Source organism: Ambystoma mexicanum, chromosome 11 (assembly GCF_040938575.1).
Source record: "Ambystoma mexicanum isolate Mex_15411 chromosome 11, UKY_AmexF1_1, whole genome shotgun sequence".
Classification (NCBI taxonomy): domain Eukaryota; kingdom Metazoa; phylum Chordata; class Amphibia; order Caudata; family Ambystomatidae; genus Ambystoma; species Ambystoma mexicanum.
Genome location: NC_090934.1, coordinates 1,262,623,797 through 1,262,644,530, shown reverse-complemented (window position 1 = coordinate 1,262,644,530; position 20,734 = coordinate 1,262,623,797). Strand labels below are relative to the sequence as shown.

At 42.6% G+C, this 20,734-nt stretch overlaps 1 protein-coding gene across 2 annotated transcripts in view; it reads right to left on the bottom strand.

Annotated features, from left to right (window-relative positions):
- Nucleotide 1: 1 nt before the first annotated feature.
- RBPMS2 (RNA binding protein, mRNA processing factor 2) overlaps nucleotides 2-20,734 on the bottom strand; it is a 213,111-nt gene continuing 192,378 nt past the window's right edge. For both annotated transcript variants that reach the window (XM_069624709.1, XM_069624710.1), the window contains one exon: nucleotides 2-1,043. Coding sequence is in view for 1 of the 2 variants with exons in the window: in XM_069624710.1 (XP_069480811.1) it covers nucleotides 1,026-1,043 (18 nt within the window). In the remaining variant the exon portion in view is untranslated. The remainder of the gene's footprint in view (nucleotides 1,044-20,734) is intronic.

Here is a 20,734-nt window from a genome sequence, read left to right as displayed (position 1 = left end):
GTCCTCTTTTTTTGCATTTTTATATATATTATCTAATTTCACATTCTCAAAGGATCAAAATGTAGCAACTCATTCTCAGTCATAAGAGTTTGTAGCTAATACTGAAGCACTTCTGCACACCTTAGAATGCGAACACAACATAAAAATTGCAGTTTATATATCACGCTTAACAAAAACCATTACAGACTTCCTTAAGCTTCAACTAAACTTATTTTACAGATTACATACATAATTAATTGCACACAAACAAAAATATGATGCATAAATAGTTCCTTATTACACACGGTACAAAAATACTTATACTTTTGCTCTGTATTCCCATAAGGATGGCATTTGGCAAGACTGGAATCTATCCAATCGAAAGGAATCAAAAGTAGTCTGGTTGATGGAAGAATACTAAACCCGACAAGGAAAAAAGAAAGAAAATCCAGTGCATTATACTGTAGAGATTCTGGATTTCTCAGTCTACTTGGAAATTAGAGGAAGCTCAGGGAACAGTTAACATATTTAAGCCAAGTCTTCACAGAAGCAAGATAACTTGGACGGATCAATAAGTAGGCCTAGGCCTCTTGCTACGGTTACATTGCACTAGAAACACAAACACAAGATAAGTAGACTTAATTCATGCCAGAAAAAACATGCAGAACAGATGGTCTTCAGTTTTCTTTCAGCAGAGCTGCATTAACATTATGCAGTAGAACAAGAAAACAGTCCGAAACCAGTGCCTTGGTGGAAATAATGAAGAAAGCTCTTGTATTGAGCTTTGTAATACACCCGCTCAGCAAAAGGAGAAATACAATCATGGGGACAAATTAATCTTTACATTTGATGAATCTCATCACTGGTCCAAATGTAGTTCACTACATTAATTTCAGTACAGGGCCTGGGTATAATCAAGGCAGGAGGCACAATCCTCATTTTGAACGGAATGGGTGTTCTGACAGAACAGGTTGCACCTTGGCAGATTGACAGTTGGTTCATCCCTGGCACGTTGCTCCTCCAAGACCAAATGCAAAACAGGCAACTCAAGCCAAGAAGAGAATCTATGAAGAGAAAAAAAAACAGTATTACTTACACCCAACAGCAAGTTCTTGCAGCACACTTCAATACACAGCGTAGAATGTTAGCTTACCAGCTTGCTACCCAGGCCATTTCTTAGAATTTAAACATTCTATACAAGCCAGCTGCTTTCCAGTTACTCAAATTCATTACAGCGTTGCGCAAAATTAAGACTGTAAAATACTAAACTGGATTGGCCCATCCGGGGCAAAAAGGAACACGTTTGCCATCTACAGCAGGGAGCAAGAGTTACAAACTACTCACCAACCCTTAACAGTAACTGTCACCTCAGTTCTACACATACACGCAGTACACCACTCACCAAGAGTCAAATATCACTAGAGTGCAGATTTTGCACACTGATCAGCAAAGTTGCAACCACCATTTTTTCATTGGGCTGCCTTGGTGGGGTGGCAACAGGCAGAGGGTGCAGCCCACCACTCCCTTCTGTAGACCATTTACCGGGTTCTTAATTAACATTCACTTTTTAACTATGACAAACATTTGCCCTGGTCAGACAATGTTGGGTTTTCTCCATAGGTGTCATGCAAGCGAAATGTCAGAAGGAAAGGTTAGGGATGGTCCTAGAGGGTACAGGTTTTCATGGACATCAGCCCTAGTGATAATTGCTTAACTTTGCAGCTAGCTGGCATTTTGATTTGCTGAAATGTCAAATGTGTGTCATCTGTAATCGGTCTATTTTAATCATAATGGTTTGCATTTTACTGCTATGTTTAAGGCATCAATTCTATTGGAGCTTTGATGTACTTCACACCCAAAATGTTTGTCTTTTCCAAATGTTAAATTTGAATTGCTCGTGTGTTGCATGTCGTCAAGTGGGCCTTATGTGGCAGAAGGGAGAGGTAATAATGGTTCAACTGATTGTCTATCTGGTCTACTGACACTTACTAGTCACAATCATTAGAGCAGAGAAGCAAGCAACGCCTTTCTAAATTGTATAAACAAAGCGTGTATATGCCAAAATAATTGCATTGCAAATACCCAGGTGTAGCAACTTTCCTGCTAACTTTAGTGGAGCCATAAGCACTAACAAATGCAGAGGCACTGACCAATATCTGCTTCCACCACCATAGTAGCTCAGTTGAATCTACTGTAACCTTCCTTTACCTGCTAGATCAGGGTATTCCGCATGGACGTTACTGTTTCTCAAACGTCAGACAGATCAGTTTCTCACCCCCTTTTTTCCAACACATCCCAGCAAAAGCCAAATTAGCACAAGTTATTAATGGACACCTAATCTAGTAAAACTAGATTTATACATATAAAATTGTATTACAGCTAACTATGCAATATGTCATGGTTGGCAACCTTTGGCTTGCCAAATGTGTTAGGCTGCATTGCCAATCGGCTCTATGCAGCAAAGTCACATCTGGAAAGCCAACGGTTGCAGACCTAGATTTCAAATAATCAAATGCTTTGAATATACTGGAAACATTGTATGCCTTCAGCATAATGAAGCCTTGGTTTGAAAACTATGGCACCAATACACTATGCACCACAGCCACTATGCTTCAGTTTTGACTAGGCAGTACAGTGTTATGAATTGGGCTTTCCAAGTGCACGCGCACATTCTAATCACATGCATTTATACTGATAGAGGCTGACAGTCACAGACTGAGACAGACCTTCTGAACACTCATTTCTAAGATTTGTACTTCCCGGCGACTCTCCCAAGGTAACATTTATAGGGTACCAACCCAGTCTAGATATACCATAATCGTGTTCACAGAATTGACTAAGTACACTATAATTCTTTATAGATTTTTATCTGCCCATCATATTGAGACTTTACACTATGGTGATGGAGTATACTCATCAATACCTAGAGACGAGGTAGGCCTATTTACATTTCTACGTTTCTTGATATCAGCTTAAATAATTATGAATTTGATTCCAAGCACAACTATGCATCTTTGCCGGTCTAGTGGATATCGAAAACTCATAGGATGCCAGCTACCTACGGCATACGTTCATGACAGCTTTTACTACAGTATCCTGTTCACCATTTTATGCTGGTATCCAGTCCCATTATAAGAGGTAGGGCCTCTTACTGATTGTCTTTTCCTGGCAAACTTGAACACATTGCCAGAATAACTAGATGAATGTTCCCATTTAACTTCCTAGGTGACTTCTACGGATGATCAGCCATCTACGGATGATCAGCAATCGCTATCAGAAAGAAATTTTCGCGATTGAGAACAAATTTTTACCTAGATGAGCTGGGGCATCCATGAGAGGTAGGGTCTCCATATTTGCTAGAAGTACAATTAAAGTTATCGAACAGTGACAATATTGATAGACAATTTTATTATACAGATGCCAGAGTATTAGAAAACATGAATTCAGCAACTACTCCTGATGAAGGAAATTTAATTTCCGAAACACGTAGTTTAATTGTGACAACCTGTGATAAGGATAGATAATATGACACACGTGTGAATATGAATGTACTATTGTAACTTTGATTGTGGATCTTGAAGGTTGTTTCTTTCCCAATTAAATTCTCATTTTTGGAAATGGTGCTCCAAGAATTGATTTGAAATCACAGAACATGTGTTACGGTTAAATTCTTTACATAATTGCATTGGACATCCGTGGGGTTTATCTTTAGACCCAAAGCATACAATACCTTCCTTGATCATGACTCAGCAGGATTGAGATTGAATTCAGTCTAATCAAGTGAAAATTACTTAAAAGCAGGCTTAATACAGATAAGGGCGGTTCTAGGGCAAATACTAGATTGACTCCCAGTGCATGTATACATTAATTTGCCAGATTGCCACCAAAAGAGGATCATGTTGCTGAATTGATAGAGTGCCAAAATGTAACTCCACTTAGGGAGGTGGGAATATATCTTTACATCACATTTTGTATGGGCTTTAGTGTTAAGGATAATGTAAATGTTAAGCACTACTAATATTTCATGGGATATCAGTATAATGTAAATATACAAATTAGGATATTTGAGCTTGCGTGAAATGACTAAGTCCCGCTGTAAATTACTTACCTGACCAAAAGGATGGGGTTTATTTTTTTTTTTACCAGGGGCTGGCAGGACCTGCAGACAAGACCATTGAGGGGGAGGGCTGAACTAGTGTGCATTGTAAAGAGTTCACATGACAGGTGGCATCAGAATGAGGCAGAGGAATAAGCTGGTGTTGCTGCAGGTAGGAGCAAAGCCAGAAGCCTTGCAGGGAAGGTAGCAAGTCCAATGCCATTAGCAGATAGAGGTTAAGCAGATGGTGAACAAACTCAAGACTGTTGGTCAAGAAGATGTGCAACCACCACAGCAGTGCTGCCCACCATAAAATACCTACAGCAGGGAATAGGATTACTGGGCTGGTGTTTGCAGGGATGCATTTCCTGGATCTTGGCGTCTTGTAGTGCATAAGGCACCTATTTGAGGTAGAACATACTGCAGTAAAACGAGGGTGCTACAGCAACACGTGTGGAGGAATAGGGCTGGGAAGTGTTAGAACATCTAGCCAACAACTGTGGTGTGGCAAAATGAGCAGGCTGGGGACACTTTCAGGGCAAACTTTTTCTCAACGAGATTCATCAGAAGACATCAGTACTAAATGACGTAGTCTGACAGTCTAGAGCATCTAGGGAAAAGCGGTCGCTGCTTCAAAGATACAGATTTTGAAGAACCTGGGAGAAGGCAGAGCTCAGCTACTGCTTCGTCATATTTGTAGGGAGAAGACTAGCCTGAAAACTGAGCCCCTACCAGAGGGGCCAGGGGTGACTCATGATGGGTTGTAGAAGCTGCTTTGGTGCTGGCGGCCAACAAGGTTCTTCTCAGATCAGAAGTCAAACAAGGAAATCTGGTGAAGGAGCAATTTTGACCAGAATGGACAAGTCATGGGGCGATCATGTGGTGTATGCCTCAGTTCCACCTTGACCCCTTCCCGATTCGAGTATTGGGTGATGCAACCCCTCGCCCCCCACCCCCCCGAATGCCTGTCACCCCCAAGATGCCCAATTATGTACCAATGAGCAGTCGGCTCCAAGGAAGGGGAATCACACCTTTAAGGGTAACTTCCAACCAGACCACATTTCAAACCAGACATCGTTTTCAAAACACACCCTTGCTGGTCATACAGGAATTGGTCAGTTTACGGCCGTTATGGGCACAAATAAATCTGCATCATTTATCTGAAATATTGCAGGCAAGGTATGAAAAGCATGTAGTGAGCGGTTGACCAAAAAAGGAAATTAAACGTTCAATGGCAAGATTGAGGGAGGCATCTTGAGGGACGTTAACTAACCAATCTGACAATGGCAGGTTGGATTAAGTGCTTGCTCTTGACTGAATTATAAGCCAAGAGCATAGAGAATAATAATTTGAAGATTGTAAAACAGCCCTCTGTCAGTTTAACTGTCAAACAGCCAAGACCAAGATTAAACTGATGTTCTGCAAGACATTAGCAAGTTCTTTTCAGTGCATGATTCTGGTCAATTGTCTCAGCTTTAAACAGACGAAATGTTCCCCATAGAGGACATGCAGCCCAAACTACACAACATGGTTAATGGGAAAGGTGGTGACTTGGGTGAATTTTTTTTAAATCAAATAAACCCAGTGTTTTGAAGCAAAAACTATTTGAAATTGAATTTTGTTCCTCCATTGTCACTTGTGTGCTTCATGCAATAACCACCAACACAAGTTTACAGAGCCGGTGGCCATTTCAATCACAAATGGCATTCAGAGCAACAAAAAAGCAGAGACATTTACAGGAATGGTGTCTTTACAAAAAGCATTGCAATAATAAATTCGACCAGGCGATAGTATGGGAATAGATTCCATGGCCTATACCTGGAAGAGTGCATTTGGGCGCAGATTGACAAAGTAAAATCGGTCTTGCATTGAGGTCAAGAATGCCCTTAAACAAAAGGTTAACCTTTCACATAACTGAAAGATTTCAGAAATGGTACAGCGTTCCAGAGACACCAGTCCCCTCTTGAAACTTCATGGCCCAGGAGAATTTTAAGGATACATGTATCCACAGACCAGAGTGCCAAAGATGGATGATACAATTTAAGCTACTGAGATAGATATAAGGGGCAAGCCTGCAGAGGAATTTTGGATGTGGATTGACATGACTAAGCTCGAGCAGTGCATGCAGGAGGTGTTGCATGCTCCAGTATGAGGGGAAAGCAGCAGCGGCCCTTCAAACAGAAAGGTGAGTTTTGTGCACTGATGAAATGACTTGTGCTGCAGACAGTGGAGTGGTGCATATAGACAGAATGAGTAGCAGCGAGGGCACAGATGGGCTGCAGTGGCGGATAGCCAGTCGGGAAGATGGGGACAAGACTACAGACTGCTTTAATGACTAGGAGCAGTAACTTAGCCATCTGTAGAAGAGGGCGGAGGGGGGAGGGGGAACCAGTAGGTTGAAAGTGTTAGAGTAGCAAAGTTGAGAATTGCTAAGAGTGCAGAAGTAGGGGAAAGACAAGTAGGGTAGTTCAAAAGCCAAGCTTGCTGAGGTTGCAGAGAAGGTTATTTGTGGAGTGCTAGGTCAGGGGCAAGCACATTTCTCTGATGTTTGAGCCTGGCAGCAATGATTAACTGGAGTTTCAGGTCAATACCAAAGCACACTGAGGTTGCAAGGCAGGAGTTGTGAATATCTGGAGAAAAGGAAATTGGGGAGAGGGTTGGCATTTGAGGCATGGAGTACTTTAGCCTCTATATACATAACACATCAGTAGAGTAACCAAGCAAGAGACCACTTTGAGCTGTCCAGGGGTAGATTGCAATAAGACTGATGTATGGGTTTCCATCTAGCTGTGGTGAGAAGAATGATTTGGGCATCAGAGAAAATGAGACCAGGAAGGAAATGCGAATGAGACGGACCCCAAGACAACCTTTAGCCAACACTCACAGAGTAGCGTGGCATAGGTTGTTCATGGTGCAAAATTTGCAATCCCCATTAGTGATCAACAAGTAACAAATTATTTGCTGCTTGCATGTATAGAATTGAGGTGGCAAATGCCTCCATTCCATCTTGAAGATGGAGTGGTCTGCGAGAGGCAATCCCTTCAAGTGCAGTATTTGTAGAGCCAAGAGGGCAAGGGCACAAAGAAATGGAGAAATGTGATCCACAGTGCCAAAGGCTGCATAGGGATCCAATGAAATAAGGTGTATGGATGGAAAGTTGGGGATATGGGGTTGAGCAATCCCTGGAATCTTAACTAGAAAGAAGATTGCAATAGGGGGTCCCAAACTGAGTAGCTCAAGGTAGGCCATACAAGTGAGAACAATGATTTTGTATTAGTGGGCTAGGATGGGAAACTGGTTCACAAAGTATTGTGATCAGTAGGTTTTGAGGCAGTGGCTCTTGTTGTAGCATGCTGGGAAGATACTGTAAAGCGATTGAATCGTGCAGGTGTGGATGAAGCGATGGTGCAGCTCAGTTTGTGGTGCCTAAGGTACAAATGCTGGACTGGATACATTTACAGACCCATTAATAGGTAGATGGAGTGTCCCATCTTGATCATTTTCGAACGTTAGCACATTAAAATTCAGACAGTTGCAGCATGCTTGGCTACACTAGGAACAAATTATCTAAACATTCTTCTCTGCACATTCGGGGCTGGAGGGTTCATTGTAAAATGCAAGTGTAGTCAAATTTAGAGGCAGCGGTTTTGATGCATTGTAGGAAGAACTCATGTATATTTACTCAGTGAATCACAAGTCAGTGGTCGAAGGGTGAATAGCAAAGGATTACAGATTAGTAGCATTGGAAGAACAAAAATATTTTGGCGACGCAGAACCAACCAATATATGGCCAGAATGGCAGGACAAGATCTTTAGATAGAATTCCTGTCGGGTCACACCGTGAAACAAAGCAGATTGTACAAACAAAAAAAAATATATAATTTGGCATTACCACCCACGCTGTGTGGTGCTCATTTATCGACCTCGGAAGGATGAAAGGCTGAGTTTGGCCCTGCCAGGATTCGAACCTGCGTTAGCAGGCTCTGCACGGATGTCAAGGTGAGCGCTCTACTCGCTATGCCACTTGACCGGCAATATATATCAAAAGCACCACTGGACCCAGCTACGGCTTTAAAAAAAGTGCCTGGGCCCGCCAGGTCAAAACTAGAAAAGCTGCATCTTATGCAAGTAATTACCAGGACATATGGAACTGGCGTTACAGGAATATTCATATTCACCTTTATGGCAGCATTACGCCTAGATTGTTTTTAGAGGGCACATTTTGTCAGATGCTACATTTGGGAAGAGGGAATTCATACGTCCTATATCTACATACAAAAAGGTACAGGGCAGTAATGCAATACATTTGAACCATTTACTAGGTGAAAGACCATATAAAAACTGGTTAAACTTATTTCACCACACAAAAATGTCCAGTGTTGTGTGGGGGCGCGGTCAGTGAATATATTGAATGACTGGTGACCTGCATGAAGAGCAACTAGGGAATGCAGTCGTTTTTCCGATGTTCCTTATATAGTTAGTAAATCTGAAAAGGTTAGCACAGATTCACCCATAGCATTGATGTCAGGTAAGCATACAACGCATTTTAACTTTGCTGTTCTTGATTTAGCAGTGTACAAAGACTCATGGCAACACACTGGATTTGATAAATTAGAAGCTCCTTTAGAGTAATGCCTTGGCATACCTGAAAATGTAATTAAGTGAATCAGGGTGAGATTCTTCTAAAGGATGGGAATATATTTGTCAGGGAACAGTATGGGCAGGTATATACACTGCTAAAGACAATGTATACTGAACCATCTAGCCACTTAACATCTTTTTTCCAGCCTTGCCCAGTCCTGTCAGAATCGTAATCCTATCATATGTGGATCCTCAATAGTCCTGTAGAACCAGCATCAAGAATCTGGCAGAGCTTTTGAAACATCAAATTACAAACATTTCAAAACAAACCTGGATTTCGAATATTTGATGCTAGTGGATATTTGATGCTAGTGGTGAAGTCAATAAAGGTAATTTGTTATGGATATAGGCAACGATCCTCAAGAGTTGCCAAGTTAACCTTATGAAGCTTATCAAGTAAGAAAAATGGACATTCCAACTGTACAAATTACACTTTTAGTAGAGTCAATGTTATTCTGTACCTACCAGTCTAGGAGCGTGGCTGCACAGGTGAATCAAGACAGAATCTGTTAATACAATACAGGAACTACACAAGACTAATCAGAATGAGGGGTGGGGGACTTCCCACTCCTGTATATGGAGTTTAATTGGGACAATAAAAAGTAAAATTAAAACCTTATAACCCTCTCAAAAGAAAGCGATGTAACTTTAGATATCAATAAGCTTGTCCCAACAGACTATGAAATGCCGCAAGTCCAAGTTGAACAAATGAAACATGTATATTTACTTCTGCAGGGTAAATTAGTTTGCCAACAGATCAGATTCTATATATGAATTTCAATAAACAAGTCAAAAGATTTGCTTCCTTCAGTCAAGTTAAGGTCTTATTGGATTTCCTTTCTATAGCCCTGTTGCCAGGTCCAGCAAACATCTGATTCAAGTCCCAACAAAATTGGTGGTCTGGTTTCCCAGAGGACAGAGTTAGGCTGAAATATACACCATATGAACCCAAATTAGCAGGAGTTATGCTGAATGTGAATCACTGGATCCTACAAGACTGCTAGCCGGGGAAAAGGAGTAGCTTACCAGCTGGGCACCATTCTGTTTGAGTGAAGAGACTTCTGCTAGTTTTTTGTAATTTGGAATACACCCAATGAGGTTTAACCTACTGCCTTTTATTTGGAGAGGAAAAAAAATATATATGTCTACTCGACCCCCTCCCCCAACCTGCCCAAACCACAGAGGCACGATAGCAAAGTGATTGGCAAAGGTTTGGAAATTAGTCAGTATTGTGTACTTCAAGAGGCAGGATAGGAGTTCTGACATAAGAGGGCTTCAAGCATTTAGTAAACTCCAGCATGCTTAGTTTCTATTCTGAAGGAAGGAATTGTGCTCATCCCCATTGGATCCTAGTATGAGATTTAGAAGCTACCAATCCCCTGCTAGGATTTACCTTTAAAATGTGATAAGCAGCCCACTAAATGCATCATTTTACCAAAAAGCTGGTCAGAAGGGAGACAATGCACCACTGTTCACCCCAACATGAGGCACATCAAGAACTAGAATGTACCTGTAACTGGAAGACCAGGATCCCTAGGCATGTGGAGGACGACTGTCTGGAGGGGTTTGCATGCACAGTCACAACGACAGCTCCATGCTGTTCTCTCCCCACCCATGATTCACGCACAGCTCCCCTGCACCTTAATTCCAGAGCCATTACACCTGGCACCCAATCTTTTTTTTGTTGAGAAAACGAGTTAAGGCATCAGGCCAGCTCTGACATACAACTGATCTTCACTCAAATGGCTCTCAGGCCACTCCAGATGCAACAGCAGCAATCTGATTCCATGAAATCCAACTGAGACAGAGCACCTTCAAGTGAAGAGACTTTCCAACTGTTTATGGAGAGCAGGTGGTTTGATGCAATTTTGTGAAGCTGTGTCCGCTCAAAGACTGTTACAGTAACAATGTAACGCTACAGAGTCACTTTAGTGTCCCAAATGCTGGGAAATATGTACAAACTGAATCAAGGGTGAGGATTTGTTCTGTTGACCATTAGGTCTTGTGTTTTTGATCATATAAAATCGGTCATCCAGTGTGCCTAGTCACATCTATTGGTTGCTGCTTTGAGCATCCAGTTGCAGGCTTTTGAGTCCCGTATGCAGGACTATCTAGTCAAGTTACCCCTTTTTGGTTGGCCTTTGCATTATAGGCAATTTGCATATCCAACAGCCTCGCCTGAGCCAGGAGTCTCCACTTCACATCTATCTCCCATACCTATGGCTCCACCTTCAAAGTAGTATGCCTGACCTTTCAAGGCTCCACTCATTTTGACAAGGTTGTGCATCACCACCTACCCTCGGCCAACCAGGCATCCTTATACTTTCCTGCTCCTACCTTGCACTGCACCAACCAACCTCTCCATATTCTTCCCATCAATGTCCACTAGTCTTATTAAAGCAAGCCCAATTCCTCCAATCACAACCCACACCCTACAACTGGACTTGCTGGTCTGTCCCAGAGATGCACCACTGTGGAACAAAAATCCGTTGCATCGAGGGGGGCGGGCGGGCTTCTCAGCTGCCAGGAACAACAAAGTCAGGTGAGCATCAGGCACTTCACCAGTTCGAGATTCCAACATTTACTGCAGTGAATTTGGTCTCTTGTACTGTCATGTGGGTTTCAGGACATCGGTCAAGATGACTAGGCAGCTTCATTGCTGCGGCTAAGAGTCCCCTGTCAAGTGCCACACTGCTAGTGGAGTCAGGGCAACTAGTGTTGGCCCTCAAGTGCTTTGGGGTAAAAGGCACGATTGTTCCAAGTGGCAGGTGCCAAACAAATGCCCACCACCTCCCCATTCCACCCATGGGTCCATCATTGCTTGGGGAAGCAGCTGCCCTTTGAGCCAAGCTGGTCATTTATAGGGCAGGGGGGACTGTCTGATATTAAACATGTGGGTGCTCAACCATTGTTCCAACTCTATACCGCCAAACTACAGGTCAAGTGTGTAGGAAGCACCTACGCCTAAAAAAGGTAGAGTACTCGTGGGCTAGACTTCTTCCCAACCACCAGGCACCCCTTTGGGCTTACACTGGACCTGAACAGATATCCCCTCTGCAGTACAATTCCCAGCCAGCCATGTGCACATAATCCGCATAGATTTCCACCCAACCCTAAAATGAAAAGAGTTCAATAAAGACCAATTGAACCTTGCTTTGACAGTTCCTGTAGTTGGTTTCTTCTGAAGCACAGATCCTGAGCCATACTGCTACATGAATAGAGGCAAAGATAGACCATCCTTTTCTGTTGGAAAACATTTATCTCTCACACAAATAGGCTAAGTTGTGGTACACGTTTGTGCATAGGCCCTCCACTGAGCTATGGCCCAGGGTTTGTACTCGAGAGAAGGGGAAATAAAATAATGGAAATGTCGAAGCAAGGTTCTAGTCCTTACTGCACATGGCAGGCCTTTCCATTTTAGGGGTGGGTCTTAAAACTAGGCTCGTGAAACCTGAACTGGCATGTTTGCTGATTTGACTCCACGGTCGAAAATTACAACCAAGATTGGCAGGTGGGAAAAGCTGCTGGCAATAAATTGAACACATCATGTGTTGGTAGATATGCAGTGTTGGCACCTGAAGCATACCATATTAGGAGTGGTGTGTAATTGTAAGGGTTTACAAGTAAACTTCCAGCCCAACCCTGGGGCAGGTTGGAAGACATTTCGTAAAACGGAGGATGGCTCCAAATGGAACAGTGTTGGTGGTGAAGGAACACAGCAAGTGTAAGAAAATACATTTCAAGTTTCTGTAGGAGTCACCCATCCCACTGGCTCTCTAAAACAAGTGACCCTATGGCTAAATAGGAATCAGGATGAAGGAAAAAAAAAAGCTGCCTCACTTTGTGTGCATCAGTTAAAATAATCAACTTTTCCAACAAATAAATAAGTTCCATCGATGCAAGGAGTTCTACAGCAAACAACTGAATATGCATTTGATACTACAATACCAATTCATTAAAAGTCCTCATAGTTTTGATACATTTAAACATTTTGATTTTAAAAAGGTATTTAATTTTGTAACGTAAGTGGATTGTCAAGCTAAGTTGCTGCCCTGCGGAACTCCTCTCCAGAATTCCTGCATCATTAATTACTCAGCTCTTACGTATTTATCAAAATAGAAGTCATATGGGTCAGCTTTCTACAAGATGCCAGTAGGTCGTCTGCTAGTCCCCATTATAGAATGAGGTTTACCAAATTTACAGTAGACCTCAGCAGAGGGCATTTTCTTTCTTCTACCAATATCTTTCATAGTAGGCTAGGCAATACAATACGTTCAGTCTGATCAGAAATGTACCCAGATTTCTGATAACACGATTGAGGCTGCAGGCCTAGTATAATGAAAGCCTTGTGTAAACCTTTTGGTCTGTAGGTTCTCATTCCAATCCCAAAAGCAGGCTTTAGCTTTTAGAATTTTAATAAGCACTTAAGGATAAGGTCAAATAGGGCCTTCAATTGTCAATGTAGCTTTTGGCTCCTTCAAATGTAAACTTGTAATTCTATATTAGCAATTTCAAAAGCATTCCTGGTATTTTTAAGAATGGGAATAGTGGATTCTTGAAAGCTTGGATGTAGAAGGATCCCCTCAATTGCCAGGAGTGTACTTAGTGAAGCCAAAGTCTGCATGCAACACTTGCATGCAACACTTGGAGGTAAACCAGGAATCGATCTCCCAATGTTTCCTTCCAATACTTGTAGCCAGTGCTCCGCAGAAGGAGTGAAAATCGAGACCATATAGTATTTTTGGAACTATGCATGAATTTTAGATTAAAAGAAACCCCTCATGATAAATCACCCATATAGTTTAAATACCTTTTAAATGATCTGGTGTTCTTGGATTTCTCAACATACAAGCCAATGTACTTTCTCCTACTACCTTGGCTGTAATAATGCTCAGATAATCTAGTCTCTTTAGCGGTAACCATTTTTATATTCAGTGAAATGTGAGTAAATATGCATGTTCCTTGCCAAGCTTAAGCAAATTGGTATTCTTGGGGAGTCATTTTTTGTCAAAGGATCAGCTGAACAACGAAGAGGGTGAGGTAATGGTAGGTGATTTGAATGCCAAGCTGGGTCCGAATGAAGGGACTCTGCAAGATAAATAATTGATCGAATTAGGTGGATATCCAAGAGAGGCATAACTGGCGGTTTGTCTGCAATTGGCTGCTTAATGTACTCATTTATTAATATTTGTCGAGTTATATGCCAGTGTGGGAAAGGGGGGGTGGGGAGGGGTGAATATCCCACCAATCCCTTCCAAAGTTGGCCAGAGGAGAACCCTTGGATTACTGCTTCTCTTTAGAACACCCAGAAAGTTATCATAATCCACTACTTTTAAAGTGGCAGCTTGGGGTTTCACTTGTATCCAAGTGTAGTACCTCTGAAACTTGGACTCCGTTCTCCCCAATTCAGAGAACTGACATCTTTGAAATTAACTGGCTATGCACATTACAAAATTCTGTAGTGAGGTGTTCAGTCATTTATAATATTGTCCACGGTGGACATATAGACAGTGGCACCAATGCAAAAAAGACAGCAGGTGCCCCTCTAGAAAGAGCATGGCATGATAACCCGTTGTATTTCCCCCCCCCCACTTTGAGAGTCAGCAGCCATCGCTTTTTGCTCACTGTACTTTTCACAAAGGAGGAATATCCATTTGCATATCAGTCTTTGTCCGGCCCACAAGGGCAGTCCAGCACCGGAATGTCAGGTAAACCTCCTTTGAGCAAGCAGGTTATGTCATTTTCTTCGAGGGGGGCATCTGCTACCTTTTTTGTAGACAGTGGCACCAAGCCTGCTAGTAATGCTCTGTGGGAAAAGCAGGATCTTCTTTATGCTTACCTGCATGAGCACTCCCCTCCTGGACAGCTTTGCCTTAAAAAAATATAGATATATATTTACTGAAATACAGTGGGACCTTTTGATACATTAATAGCCGAAAGAAAAATGAAAATGGTTCGCTGGTGGCAAGGGGAGAATCTCCTCAGATCAGTGGATCTCACATTTTAAAGAGCTTTAGGTCACAGAGGTGCAAGTGCAGGACAGGCTTCATTAGGGGAGGTACACACTGGGGTATTTTTCCTGCAGGTTGAAATTGAGGGGCAAATTAGATGCTTACTAAGACCTGAAGTGTTTAGCACTTCAGTGAACTGGCAGACCTTGGTCCTGCTTCGGGCCTTTAACGCCATCGCTGGAACCCTTGTGTTACCACAATCAGGGAAGGTAACATTGGACAGGTTTTGTAGGGGGCTTCTCCACAATTGACCAATGTTTTATATTAAATACTGGAGAAATATTTTGGTAGATGGGTCACCTTTCTGGACCTTAAAGGGCCTTTGACTTGGTAGACCGAAACCTTGTGGTCAAAGCTCAGAGGAATCCGCATTCCGCCAACGCCTCTCCAGTTAATTAGCTTTATGGAAATACATCAGCAAGGGGTAGACAATTACTCTGGCGAGTGATTAATGCAGGGGTAAATCAAGGTTGCCATTTGGCCCCTTTGCCGTTTGCTCTTGCGCCATGATTTTAATCCCAATTCAGTAACTCAGGGCTCGAGAACCCCCTCCTAAATGGTGCGACAATCGGTGCCCCGTCATATGCAGATCTGATCTTACTTCAGATGGTTTACAGCAGAACTTGGAATACGCTTAAATATTTTAGGGGCCTTGGACTTCAGTTACATTTGTCCAAAACCAGTTGTTCGGCAAAGGGAAAACATCTTTCAAATGGTGACTGGAATAAACCCTTAGGGGTGGTGAATGAATACATCTTGTTCTCCAGTGGTGGTTGAAGTAGTCCTATAAAGGCTGTGCGTAAGCAGGCACTCCTTTGCTTTAACTAATTTTGGCGCAAAACACTGACAGAAAAAAAGTGCCTGCAGGTTCTTGGCTCTAAATTCAACACAGCTGTTCTTTATGGAGCAAAGATCTAGGGTGCAGCCCCCTGTGGGTGCCTAGATATAATGAACTCTGTTGCAGAAGATTTACAGGCTTGCCCACTAGAACTCCCGGGAATGCTGCAAGGAATGAGCTAGGTATGTGCAGTTCATCTTTACAAAGTCAAAAGGAAGTTCTCAGCATTCTTTCTGAATTTACAATTAAATGCTTGAATGTAACTAGATCTGCGCGATTCCATGTTCAATTCTAGTAAAGGTACCAAGAGTTGGCATAATATTGGAATTTGGTTAATGAATAAAAGCGGAAGGATGCTGTGGTATTTGGCAACTTGTCATGCTGCCAGCGTAGATCTATATGTAGAGTTGCAGCATTAGAATTGAATGCTCTGAGAGAAGTACAAAGTTAAGCTCACTGAAATTACTCTCCAACATCTATAGATGAGTGGTAGAAGTCCCTGTTGTACTGAAGTACCCTGAAACCCAAAGACTTATTCCTTTGACGAGGTTAAATGTGCTTCCTTTGAAATCAAGAACGCCTTGGCTTGCCCAGGAAAAGGTCTGTCCTTGCCACCTGGGGAAGAGCAGAATTATGGCATTCATTTATTGGATTGTACATTAAAGTAAGCACTGACTAAGGTCCGCCCTTATTAAAAACGAAGGGATGCTATGCATTTTATCATGAATTGTGAAGTTCATAACTAATACAGCCCATTTTAGTAATGCATTAGAGGTGGTTAATGGTGATAGGTGTGCAATAACTTATGGTGTTTTAACATACCTCATTTTATGCTGTAGTTCGATATGGGGAGGTTTATTTTTGTATGTGGTTGTGTTGCAGGTTAATGGATTGTTTTACCAAAATAAAGGTCCCCTTCTCACAGGTTGGTAATATACCCAAGTATTCGTAGGTCTCAACCAGGGAACAAAATGTACACTAGCCTTTGGCTAAGGATATTGGGCCCTTGGCAAGTAAATAGTTGTGTGCACGTACGGAATTGAGGCGACTAGTAGTTTGTAACTTTAATCTTTGCACCCGGGTCTCAATGTTATCCAATTGTTTTCCTTCCAATTTTCCACATTTGTAGTTTGCCCTTGTGATAGATGGCCCATCCTCCATGTCAACTAATTTGCATTCAATAGTTTTCAAAATCATTTAGGGCACCTGTAGGCCAATCAGTGTGTGGTCTAGTATTTACATATCAAGGGTGGTGGAGTACCACCTATTCTTGGTAGAAAGGTCTTGCCCATTATTCTTTAGGAAGATCAGCTAAATAAAAATTTAACATGGGAGCCAAGACACTGGCTTTAATCCATGAGTGGTAAAGCAGGCAGAAAAAGTATCCATGCTAGAATATAAGTCAATCCTTTATTAGTCACAATAATCCTAAGGGGGATGTTAATGTCAAAGGACATTTTTACTATGCACTATCACCACCTGAGTGGTCCCCTGGCGGCTCTGAAAAAGGGAGGGAGAGTTAGTGGGAGAAAGTATGAAAAGTGCAAGAGAGCAGTGATGTGCTGTTGGCGGCCTCAGCCCGGTGGGTCCGTTGGCTGTGCCTGGGGCGTTTGCAGCCGGTAGTAGTCGTGTACTGTTGTGGGAGTCTGTTTTTTTGTTGTGTTGCAATATAGTGAAGTTTGTTGTGCTGTAGATTTGTGTTTGGTTTGGAGTTTGAGGTGTGTGCAGAGGGGGAAATTGTTAGTGGAATTGGTTAGTTGGCATCTCTATCCTGAATTGAGATGCTGGGCTTGTGTAGTCTCTCCTGATGCGCCACTTATCTGGGCCCATCTTGCATTCAATGTCCCTTTCACATCTGCCCCCCCCCCTCAACCAGCCTCCCTCCCAACCCCACTGGTCCTTCCTTCCTACTCTTGTGGCCAGAGCGCCTGCCAATGTCCACCACTCAACTAGTGTGGTGATTGTCAGTATCTTGCCAATTCAATTGACATTTGGTACCTGGGGGCAACTGGGGAGGGGGGGTGTGAGGTTGTTGGTGGGATTGTCTGGGGTGGTTGACTCCGTCTCCATGGCTGTCACCTGTGTATCTGGTGTCGGTGTCCTTACCAGTTTAGTCATCCTTTTTCTCAGGTTTTGGATTTCGGTTGAGTCTGTGGTCTTGAAGATCCAGGTTTAGTAATGTTCTCAATTTGTAGTGATCTTCCATGTTTATCATCTTTTCGGATGGAGTTTCAGGTTTTTGTGGCTAAGTGGTAGAAGGAGGTGCCTCAAAGTTTTTCTTAAGGTATGGTTTTAATTCTAGGCGGATTAACGTTGCTGGATCGGAGGGGTCTCTTTGGTTTGTAGACTTATTTTCTTTTGAAGGAATTCTGCTCCTTGTCCTCAGATTGCCCTGTGCGTTATGCACATGGTTTTGAAGGTGATGCAATGGATTACTGGGAGCCAGTGTAGTGTATTTAGGGCAGGAGTGATGTGGTCTCTTCTGGATAGTTTGAGGAGTAGTCTGGCTGCCGCAATTTGGATTCGTTGAAGTTTCTTCAGGAGGTATTCCAAGGTAGAGACTGTTACATAGTCCATTCTTGACATGAGGGCAACGATTGAGTGTTTTGTGCGTGAAGGAGTAAAGGTAGTATTCTTGCCATGTGGTGGAAGAAATATTTCTTCACTGTTGCGTTTATTTGTAGTTCTAGGGTTAGGGTGTTGTCCATCAGAACCCCTAGATTCTTTACTACCTTAGATGGTGTTGGTGCGGTTCCCATTTCCTTTGGCCATGTGATGGCGGTTTCATTCCCTTGGTCTTTGTATATGACCATGATTTCAGTCTTTCCTGGGTTGATTTTCATGTTGTTGGTATTCATCCAGTTGAAGACTTCTCTCAGACAGTGAAATAGAGTTGAGTGATCCACTTTGTGGTCTTTGATTTTGTAGATTTGAGTGTCATCGGCGTATTTGTAGCAAGTAATGCATTTTTTTTTTAAGAATCTGATGACCGGATCTGGTAGATGTTGAAATATAGTGGCGATAGTGAGGATCCTTGTGGTACTCCAGTCGTTAACTCATGGAGTGGATTTGAAGGGTTTAATCCATCGGTCTGCTAGGAATGATTTAGTCCAGAGTAGTGCTGTGTCTGTTATGCCTATGTCTTCTAGTCTTTTGGTCAGGGTGTCATGGCTAACTGTCAAAGACTGCGGAGAGGACGAGTAGAACAAGGGCTGCGGTTGAGTCTGCGTTAGTTTTAAGGTCATCCCAGATGGAAAGTAGTGCTGTTTCCGTTACTCTTGATGGTCTGAAACCGACTTGAGCTTGGTCTAGCAGGTGGTGTTTTTCTATGTGCTCTTGGGTAAATTTATATAGGTAGGTTTCCAGGAGTTCGCCGGGTAGGGAATGTTTGAGATTGGCCTGTAGTTGGAGAGCTTCTACGTCGCCACTTTGTTTTTAGCAGTGGCTTGATATAGGCTGATTTGAAGATCCTCGGCACAGTCCCTATTGCTAGTGATGGTTTCTGTAGTATTCTGCTGGCGTTCCTTGTGGGAGGATCGATTTGTAGATGTCCAGGGGACAGGGATCTATGGGTGATCCAGATTTCCTGCTGCGTTTTACCAGCATTGCGAATAATCTGTTGATATTCCAGGAAAGTGAATTTGTGCTGTGGTTCTGTGTTAGGTTGTATGGTTTGTCGGAAGTCATCGATTTTTCTCTTGAAATGGTCTGCCAGGTCGTGGGTTTGGGGTGTTATCGCAGCCTGGTGGGTTTCTCATCTCTTTAACGATGTTAAACATCTTTGTGTGTTGGTGATTCTGTCATCATAATGCCTTCTCTTCGCCTTTTGAATTTCCTTCTTGTATGCGTGGATTTGTTTTTGGAACAATTTTTTTTTTGTCTGGGTTGTATTCTTTCCTCCATTCCAGTTCCATCTTTGTTGTTTTTTTATGGTGTTTAACAGTGGTGTGAACCATTTTGCCATTGCTCTTTTTTGATGGGGTGAACGTTTTTTCTGGGGTGATCTTATTTATTGTGTCTGCAATCCAGTTGTGTAGTAGTTCCGCTTTCCCGTCTAGGTCAGCTATCTCTAGTTCTGTAGTTAGAGGGTTTGGTTAATTCGTTTTTCGAATAGGTTGCTTTCTTTGACGCGTTTCCAGTTTCTTTTGGTGGTGGTTGAGAGTTTGAGGTTGGGTGCCTACTTGGGTTGGCATGGTGATCATGAAGGGGGGATGATGAGGTGGTCACTCCACAGCATTTGTATCGGCCGTGCTGTGGTGATGAATTTCATTTGCAAAAATTGCGTCGAGGGTGTGTCCTGCCGTGTGTTGCCCCTTTTACTAGCCATCGTAGTTTCATGGTGGCGAGTTGTTCAGTGAGTTATGGGAGTTGGTGTGACAGTCTTCAAACCAAATATTGAAGTCCCCTAGGATGATTAGGTGTTTGCGGTTGATGGCCAAGTGGTGATGGCTTCTAGGACATCATGTAGGTGGTCTGTACACCCGGATGAATGGATGTTGAGTGGTTCATCCATTAACTTCAGGTGTTCTTTGAATGCTATTGTGATGCCTCCTTTGTTTATTCGAAGGCATTTGTAGTCGGTTGGTAGGCAGCTTTGGAGTGTTTTTTTGTAGTTGTCGTCCAGCCACATTTCTGTGATGAACAGGATGTCAATGCCGTTGTCATCGAGTAAGTCAAAGATCTGTTGAGTGTTTGGACATGGATCTTGCGTTTATTAGATTGCAGTGGAGTATGGAGGTGTTTGGTTTGGACTTTCTTGTGGAGTTAGTTTCCTTCCTGGTCGATCACTTGCTGGACTGTAGGTTTCAGCGTCTTCAAAAGATCCTCTAGGTTCGGTCTTGGCCTTTTGTTCATCAGGCTCGTCTTCCGGAGTTGCGTTTGTCAATTTGTCGTTCCTCTTGCTTTGGTGATGTAGGGTGTTACGTTGGTCGTGCGTTTGTTCATCCTTCTACGTGCTTGTGTTAAGTTATTTGATGTTGTTGCTCCTAGCCTTGGGTTGGTTTGCTGTGGTGACCAGTTGTCCTCTTCTCAGTGTTGGTTCGATTTTGTTCCCGTCTGTGGGGGTGCGTTCTGTAGTGGTCTTTCTTTGTTGTGCTGGAGTGTTCCTTCTCTTGTTCTTTCCCTTGGAATGGGTCATTTGCGCGGCATTATAAGATTGATAGTTTAGTT